General features: G+C 43.4%; 1 protein-coding gene across 1 annotated transcript in view; it reads right to left on the reverse strand.

Annotated features, from left to right (window-relative positions):
• ACP2 (acid phosphatase 2, lysosomal) overlaps nt 1-4,258 on the reverse strand; it is a 13,056-nt gene extending 8,798 nt beyond the window's left edge. The window contains exon 1 of the mRNA XM_026849343.1: nt 4,079-4,258. Within this exon, the coding sequence (XP_026705144.1) occupies nt 4,079-4,258 (180 nt within the window). The remainder of the gene's footprint in view (nt 1-4,078) is intronic.
• Nucleotides 4,259-8,832: the final 4,574 nt, after the last annotated feature.

The following is an 8,832-nucleotide window of genomic DNA, read 5'->3' on the forward strand; positions in this document are numbered from 1 at the left end:
CAGGTCCATAAAAAAAAAAAAAAAAAAGGGGGGGGGAATAAACCCAAACCAGCCTCAGGTAGGACAGTACATGGGTCACTGTGGAGTTGCTTGGGAGTTCTGTAGCTGCCAGAGGAAACCTGCAGTTATTTGTTAAGGGATGCAAGGAGAAGTACTATAGCAGGAACTATATATATAAATTGCCTAATCTAAAAAAATAAGAAACAGGAAACTTTATTGCAGAATTAGTGTGTCCTGGCTTTGTGCCTTGGGTTACTGTCGTCGGTTGTTTCCAGTTACTGCTGTCGTAGCTCTCTGCGCTTGTCAGCATGTTTCCTTTACCAGCTGCTGTGTGACGAGGAGGCAGGCAGAGGGTGTGCACAACAGGCGTGTGGCCCTACAAGTACAGAGGGTGAGTTTGCTGCCTTCTGATCTCACACCTGCAGGAAGAGTCATGTCTCCAGTGCTTTAAAGTGCATTTGATTGCTGTGACTTTTTTTTTTTTCCAGGAAGGATGCTTTCTCTAGGATTAGTCCTCACAACTCAGCACTTGTTCTGTGGTAAACACAAGTTTGAATTTTTTGCTGTTGTTAAATGGTTGATTCAGTGCTGATGGCCTCAGACCTCAAAAGTCACGTGTCTCGTAATTAAATCTGATTGTATGGCTACCAAGATTGACAGTTTTCAAAATTTCCAGTTTTGAACTTAAGGTCTTTAACTGTTGCTGTTTTTCAGAAGTTATGTTCCCATCTGCCCAAGGAAGAGTATAGAATATAATGTGCTTTGTCTTGAATGCATCGAAGGATGAGTCTGCTTTCTGCTCTGGAAGCAGCTGCCGTGAAAGTCTCATTGTCACAAATGTGTGAGTCTTTGCATAATGAATAGGAAAGCTTATCAGATTGTGTGTCACCCCCCCCCCCCCCAGTAATAAGATTCACAAACCTGACCATCTTGGAGAAGAATCAGTGTTTCAGAACTGAGGTGAAACCTGTCAGACAAAGGTATTTTGTTTCATTGGGCAAAATGGTTCTGTGGGTTTGCAAGTAGGATGTCTTACCTTGTTTTCCTCACAGTCTAATAATTTAGAAGGACAGAATCACATTCTCTTGGCTGTGGAAACTGTCTCAGTAAGAAGGATTCTCATTTTAGGAGGGAATTTAGGGGAATGCTTTCTGCTGACAGGTACAGGTCTGCATTCAGGCTGCAAACAGGTTGAACTTGGTCATGAGATCATACGCCTGCTAATACACAAGTTGACTTAGCATTTTCATTGCAGTTACTGCAGCTAGAAGCTGTATTGTGGTCAGTTTGGGTTTGAGAGATGCGTATAATATTTTTAAATTAGATGAGGCTGTTCATACTCTGGCAGATCTTAAAAATGCCTCTATTAGAAGTGGTGCGATGGGTTACCTTAGCACTCCTGTGTGGTTTTTGCGCTGTGACTTCCCACTCAGGACAGAGTACCTTTTTTCCATTTTTGGAGCATAGACAAATTCCTTTCTTGTGTCCTCACTAAGGAGGAGACTCTCCTAGAGCCAGTGTACTTGCACTTTTAGATGTGGGGATATCAAAAACAGATTTTCTGTAAAGCAAAATTACCTTATTGAGTGTCAAAAAGAAAATGTTAAGGTGATACACTCAATTTTTGGTATAGTTTCATAAATTGCTTTGAAATATACATTGTCAAGCTTTTAAGTGTCATCTTTTGGGAGGGCAAAGGCTAAACAGAGTAGTGAACAGAGGAGAGCAGAGCACTTCAGACTCCAGTATGTTTAAGGGAGGGACAAAGATAAATGTTTATTTAGTGGGAAGTTGATGGAGAAATGAAGAGAATATTAAGAGAATGAGAAATCTAAGTCTTGTTTTGAACAGACCAGAACTAGTGTCTGTAGGATTAAGTAGGAAAACTGTCTCATGAGATGTGAGGATTGAAGCAATTTAAAAGCCATGCTGCAGAGCCAGGTTGTATTGTGTACGCACAGAAACCTCTCTGAGATGTAAATAAAAGATGTTAGGTGTATCAGACCGATTGCTAAAGCAGATGACTGACAAGAGAGTAGGTGTCTCCTGGCATGTGGGTCCTTCTAGTTTGATTTAAGGTTTAAAAAAAAAAAAGTGTCAAATAGAATTGTAAAATTTGTTGAAACGAACTGGGCGTGGAAGTTGTATCCTCTCTCCCTCTAGGGAGAGGGACAGTCTAGGCCAGCTGGTCTTACTACAGCTACGAAACAAACACAGCTAATTGGTTTAAATCAAGGCTTCCCACTTGCTGATTTAAATCATGATTAAAGTTGTTGATTTAAATAATTAATTTAAGCTTTGTTTTTCATTTGATGCTTTCTTAAAAGGAAGGTTTAGTCTAATTGGTTAGGCTCATCTATTATTGCTTCTTGCTAAACAGGATGATGCAGTGTATCTGCATACACCCCTTTATGCTATTATATCACAGTAAATGTTTACATTAGAAAAATGGTCATTTGTGTTTACTAGGTGAGTAATTTTTTTCCTCATGACTTGTACAAAGCTGCATTTCAATTAAAAGGTCAAATTAAAGATGCAGTTTTTTTAATAATTAGGCTGTGATCACACAAATCACACCCTGGATACATAAGAGAAAATATGCTTGATAGGCTTTGCTGCAGTGTGTGTGTTATTAAAACTGACTTATTTTAACAGGGTAGTGTTATCTGTACTTAGCAGAATGAACTGGTTGTTTTTGGTTGTTGTGTCCTTCCAGATCTTAGAATGAGCATAGCTCATCCTCCCTTGACTTGTTTTTATTCAGAGATTGGAAAAGAGAAGCAGTTCCCTGCCCATTTTACACTGCCTCCCCCAGTTTTGAGTGAACTGACTAATTTAGTAAGTGAATTGAAGAAACTAATCTTTCTGCCCTTTTTGAGAAAAGTTTGTTTGGTACTTCAGTGGATTCTGGTTCTGAGGACTTAGTGACTTTCTACAATTTAAGAATTATGCTCCTTTGAACATTCTCCAGCAACCATGCGCTACTTGGGTTGAGTGTGTGTTTGTTTGTCTAAATGACCGGTTCAGACTTTATCATAAATTGTCATTAACTTAATGACTGTAATTGTGAAAAATGTGTGTAAAATCCATTTAAAGGAAAATGTTTGTAATTTAAATAGTCTATTTAGGGCCCTTATGAAATGAGGGCAAAGAGGTAGGCTTCTGCAACAGCTCCATTTATCTTGGTTGCCAGGGTCATACGTGCAGAAACGTGCCAGCCCCCAAAGGATTCCACGTGCCATGCCAGTGACTTTTCATGGAGGATTCTTACACAGTCAGGCTGTCAGATACACACGTGTAGTGGCAGCTTGAGCACCTACCAGCAAGAACCCATGTGCAAATCTTTGTGGGCACATGAAGTTGTGCTGGAACAGCCTTGGAGACTTGCTCTGGTGGCGCTTGCCCTGACATGCAGGTGCAGGGAGTCCCGTGGCCAGCCCCCCTCGGCAGCGTGCTTTGGCTTGCATGAGCGCTGCCGCTGAGCCAGAGCAGCTCATCCAGCTGTGTGCTCCGAGGGTAAAAGGAGGAAGCCATCGCCTTGCCTTCAGATACCCAACTTTGTGATTCTGGTCTTCTGACTGACTGCTTCCTGCCCTTGGCTGTTGTCTGCAGGAGAGGACTAATATTCTGGTTTCTGTGAAAGGCCCAGGAAGAAGTTGAAAAGATAGCTTCTGTGTTTGCAACTGGTGAGGGGGAAAGATTCTCTGGCATCTGCAAGTCTGGGCAGGCAGCCCTACAGGTATGATTTAAGGTCCATATAGCATGTGGACAGGCAAGGTTGCACTGCTAGACCTTTGAGAAAGGCGTCAGATTCTCTTCCTTAGCAAAGGAAGAGGGAAATACGGTTGTGAGGAGTGTTGTGAAATACTGACAAGTATAGATCACGTAATGTAGCTTCTGTTGTTTAGGTGGGTCTGAGAAGAGGGGACTTAAATTTCTGGGCTATACGGGAGTGAAGAAAATTTTCCCTTTGTCTCCAGAAAGCTCCTAAGCTGCTGTTTTTTTTCCTAGAAATGGAACAGGAGTGGAGAAAGCAGAAACCTCTGCCTGAAGAAAACATGATTTTTTTCCCTGTCACCTGCACTTTGAGGGCATTTTCTATCAAGCTGCTTTTGATCACCAGGCTGGGGATGAAGGCTGAAGATAAAACGAGACTGCAGACTTTGTCCTCCCTTGTTTTAGTATCATCTCCAGCTGCTACTCCCTGATACTTGCTCTGGGTGGTGCCTTTAGCAGTGTCCCAGAACTGGCAGGCCATCCCCACCCTTCTCCCTTGATACATGGATCAAAATAGGAAATCCAGCCACCTGTTGGCTTAGCCCCATTGCCTGCTCCCACACACTCATACACGTGCTTGCATTTTCCAGCGCTGATCTTGGGTTTGCAATTATTTCTGAGAAGTCAGATGATAGAGTTGTTTGACAGGGTAATGTTTGCTTGCTTGCTTCACACGGACCCTGCTGGAGCTTCGGTCTTTGCAGAACCACTGGCTCCTGGTTCGTCCGTGGGTTGTGTGTGATGGCTTCCTTCCTCTCACGGCAGGGTTGCACTGGCGTTGGGAATGGGGTGGGCTCATTGAAGCATGTTGCTTGTGACAAACCCTGACAATCTGATGATTTTTTTTTTTTTTTTTTTTTTTTTCCTATTAGAGCCTTTGTGCACACTTTCAGTCCTGGGCTATGTTATTTGGGCAATAGAAAGGCTTTGTCTGTTAGCATCTCTGATCTCTTTGTGCCTTGTTAGGGCTCTTTCTGCCTGGATGAGGACGGGCCTTCTGGGCACTTGGAGATAACCTGTGAGGAGAGTCAGTGGCTCTGGTTTCTCATTTGGTGGGTGTGCCGTGAGTGCAGCCATTTCACTGGCTGGTGGTTCAGCAGTGGACTCTGTCCGGCTCTGGACTGTTTTCCAGCTGAGTATTTGTGGTGATGTCAGGCAGTGTGAGAAGGGAACATGACTTGGCAGGACAAAGTCTGCAGAAAGTTCAGCTCCACGTTTGGCCAAGAGCCTCGAAGGGAATGAGATCTGCACACGCATTCTGCTACCCAGCCTGTCACACGCCCTCTCACATGCTCCCTTCCTGTCACACAGATTCTCTTTCTCTCATTTTCAGACCTTTAACTCTTCCCTCCTACCTTTCACCCTGTGGGTTTATTAAAAAAAAAATCCCTCCTTCTTGTTTACTGTTATTATACCTTGTGTTTAGTTGCAGTGACCCGCAAAGGAGAAACAGACCATACAGGCCAGGATCCAGAATAATAAAGTCAAAGCAGGGCAAGTGTACTTTGCAACAGAGCTCTTAATAGTCCTTTATTCTGACCTGCATCCCTATGCTGGTCTTCACTGTTTTTCTTGGCAGCTCTTCTGATCCCTCTTCTTGCTCTGCTGCAGTCTCCTGGCTGATCTAGGTGTGGATATGTACACCTGTTGCAGGGTGGGAACCCCTACCTCTCTTCAGCTCTTCTAAGAGCAGTGTAAGCAAAACCTGCCAAAATATATCCCAGGTAATGGATGAGTGGGGAATAGACTTAAGAGTCAAGCTTACTTTGAAGCAATTTAAAACTCCATTCCATTGTCCCTCCAATGTGTTCTTTATATGGGTATTTCTGTAGTACTGTCATTTCTTCCTGACCTCTGTGCTACATCTAGGGATGATATTTCTATGAATGGGAATCGGTACTTTTCCCCTACTGCCCCTAAGGGAATCTTAATGAGTTTCCTGTGTGTTTTGCAATCCAGTACTGTATTTCTGTTTTGCCTGTGAGCGGTAGTATTTGCTTTGATTGATGCTTTTAGGTGAGATAGTGCTTGGATACAAAGTGCTATATAGATACCTTATGAAAAGGCTGTTTCCCAGAAACAATCTTGTATCAGTTATGGTGATGTGCAGCATGCTGAGGAAAGTACTCTTGGGGTGGGAGGAAAGGAGGAAACTGGAAAAATGAACAAACAATTGAACTGTAAACAGCCCTCTATTTTAGTCTTTTCTCTTCTGTTCTTCATGTTCTTTTATTTCATAGCTGTTAGAGGATGGAGAGAGACCAGTTTGAAGGAGAAGGTGGTGTGGACAAGGGCTGGGAGTTGAGGGCTTTTAAGTTCTCCTTCTGGCTTTGCTGTGATGCATCCTACAGCTTTACGTGTCCTTTGTCATCTTCCTGGTAAAATATTGCAGCTGTTTTTACTGCTTTTATCTGTTGTAGTAGTAGTTTAGTGCTGACGGTGGACTGGGCCGTGTTTCTGCTCAGAGGAGTCCTCAGTGGTTTGGGGTACTGATGTTGAAGGGATGGGGCTGAGACAACCTGGGGAGCTGAGCGGATTTCCCATTCGTAATGCCAGCTGATAAAGACACTTGGCTAGAATAGGCATGGGTCGTGAAATGTTATTTCATTAGTGCATAGTTGAGTGGAGATGAAATTATTTTTAAGGAAACAATCAGGTAAATAGTATGTTATGTGATTGTTTATCATCATAATTTCCTACATGTAGAAAAAAGGCCTGCAGTGTTCTCTTCTAGGCATAATCTAATTGGTTCTCTTATTGTTTAGGGACAAGGTTTAACCTTTTTCCCTGGCATCTCCACTATCAGGATGGTATTTAGCATATTCATTCTTGCCACTTTTTTTTTTCTTTCTCTTAAAAAAAAGTTCTGATCTCTCCCTTCAGTTTGAAGATAGCATTAGAATGACGACTCAGATCTACCATGAGTCAGACTTGTGTTCCCTGAAGCAGGGCTGTAACATCTGTGGGACTGAGGGTCATAAAAGAGGAATGTAGGATCTAAGGTAGAGTTTTCTTTTGTTCTGTGATGTGGTGCCCCTGTGGAAGTCCACAGTGATTTAAGAGAGAGGGTTCTCTAACTTTTCTGTGTGGGTTTTTTTTTTTTTTTTTTAACCCCCTTCTGTGCAAACCTGATTTTGAAAAAAACAGCGTTTTGAACCTATCTAGTTATTGCCATTACCTCTGATCTGGATGACACTTTTATTTCCTGTCTCTTAAACCCTGTTTTCTGGGAAGATTAAGGATGCTCTGGATCTTAAAACTTGCTTCAAAGAATGGCTGGCTTTACGTTTTGGGTAGCTTTGTATAATTGTGTAGAACAAGGTATTGATGGCTGAGTAAAGCTAGAGAAGGAATCCAGAAAGAAACAAGAGTCTGTGGGCATGTTTTCTGTGCTGCCATGCAGTAGCATTTATAAGGAAACTAAGGCGGTGGGGTCAGATCTCATCTTTGGCATTCAAGTAGGACATGATGAGCTGTTGCTGCACGTAGGATGTGTTAGAACCAGTCAGTAGTGGGAATAATGAGCTGCAAACACCTCAATTTTAATTTTCCAAAGCAGGGCTTTGCTAGTTAGTAGATTATTTTGTAGTAGGAAGTTTCTAGGTTGCTTGAAGGCTTCTCACTTTTGACTTTTTTTTGTGTGTCTGGTGTGTGGTTAGAACTGCAACAGAATGACACCATTAGCCAATACAAGGGCCCTAGGCAGAACAACAAACACACAAACCAAAACCACCTTTGCGTAGATACATTTAGATGTGCAAGGGAAAAAAAAAAAAAGACCTGGTGGTAGGATAGCTTAATTTGCTTGGGGAAATTGTGTGTGGTACTGGCAAAAGAATGCTGTTTTGTTTTAAAGTGAGTTTCCATAGGGAGAGTTTGCTATTATAGCTGATGCTGGCAAACATATTCTACAGACAATCTCCAGGCTGGATCCCCTCCCTTCCCCTTCTTCCCAAGGAGAGGCAGAGAGCTGCCCTTTGCTCCTCTGCTAGCAGGAGGGGGCAGCTGCTCTGTTTTGTGTGTTTCATCCTCCTGGGAGGAGCACAGATGGGATTTTTCCTGTTGGAAGCCCCTGTCAAAGCCTCAGTTGTGTTTCCTGCCATCTGAAGGTCGGTGCTGATAGCGGTGTTGAGCCATTGATGAGCTGGATTCGCAGCCAGACACAGGGGATTATTGTAGTTCAGCTATAAACGGCAAGTTCTGCTCATGTTCATCCCCATGCGTGCTGCAGAAGTTTGTGTTGCTCCAAAGTGGTTGTGCTCTGTCTGCTCCCCAAGTTGAGGCACTGGTTTCACAGCTCATCTGGCCAGATAGAGCTGAGAAAGGATGACTTGTCATTTTACAAGATGGCTTGGAGGAGAGGGGAAGGTGGAGGGATGCTGCTACTCTAACATCTTCCTTGCAGTAACCAGTGCATGCCCTAGTTTTTGCCATTTCTGAGATGATTATACTCGGGGTTAGCCAGGAGCTTGAAAGCTGAGGTGATAGAAAGCCTAGAAGGGTTAGAAGAGACTGGAGCTTTGTTACTCAGATCTCGTTTGTGCCGTTTTCCAGAGTTCAAGGGAACTTGTGTCAATGGCCTTTAAAGGAATTTCATGGCAGCAAGGTGGCCACATCACTCCTGATACCACTTGTTATTCATTTCCAGTTCATTAACCAGCGAAGAGCCTATCTTCTCTTACCATCGCCTCCTCTCTCTCACTCTTGGCCTCTTTCTCTCTCCCTTTGTCTGAGGGACTGATACTTCCATGCAAACAGGAAGAGAGGCGAGAGCAGCCCTGTGCTCGGAGTGAATGAACTTCAGTAACCTCGGCTCCTTTCTCCTCCTTTCAGTTGCAGGACCAAGGGCATCTGGCAGGAGAGAGGGAGGGAGGAAACACAAAGCCATGGCCCATTTCAGGATCTTACCCACCCTGAAAGCAGTCACACGTATAATCTCTTTTCCTCTTGCTCCTTGTGTTGACATGGCACTATTTGATGAGGCAGAAACCAAGAGGTGAAGACAAGGGCAAACCCAAAACCTCAGCCTTTGACAGGCAAGGAATAATGAGAGGC

This window comes from Athene cunicularia (genome assembly GCF_003259725.1).
Source record: "Athene cunicularia isolate RWA chromosome 5 unlocalized genomic scaffold, athCun1 chr5_part1, whole genome shotgun sequence".
Classification (NCBI taxonomy): domain Eukaryota; kingdom Metazoa; phylum Chordata; class Aves; order Strigiformes; family Strigidae; genus Athene; species Athene cunicularia.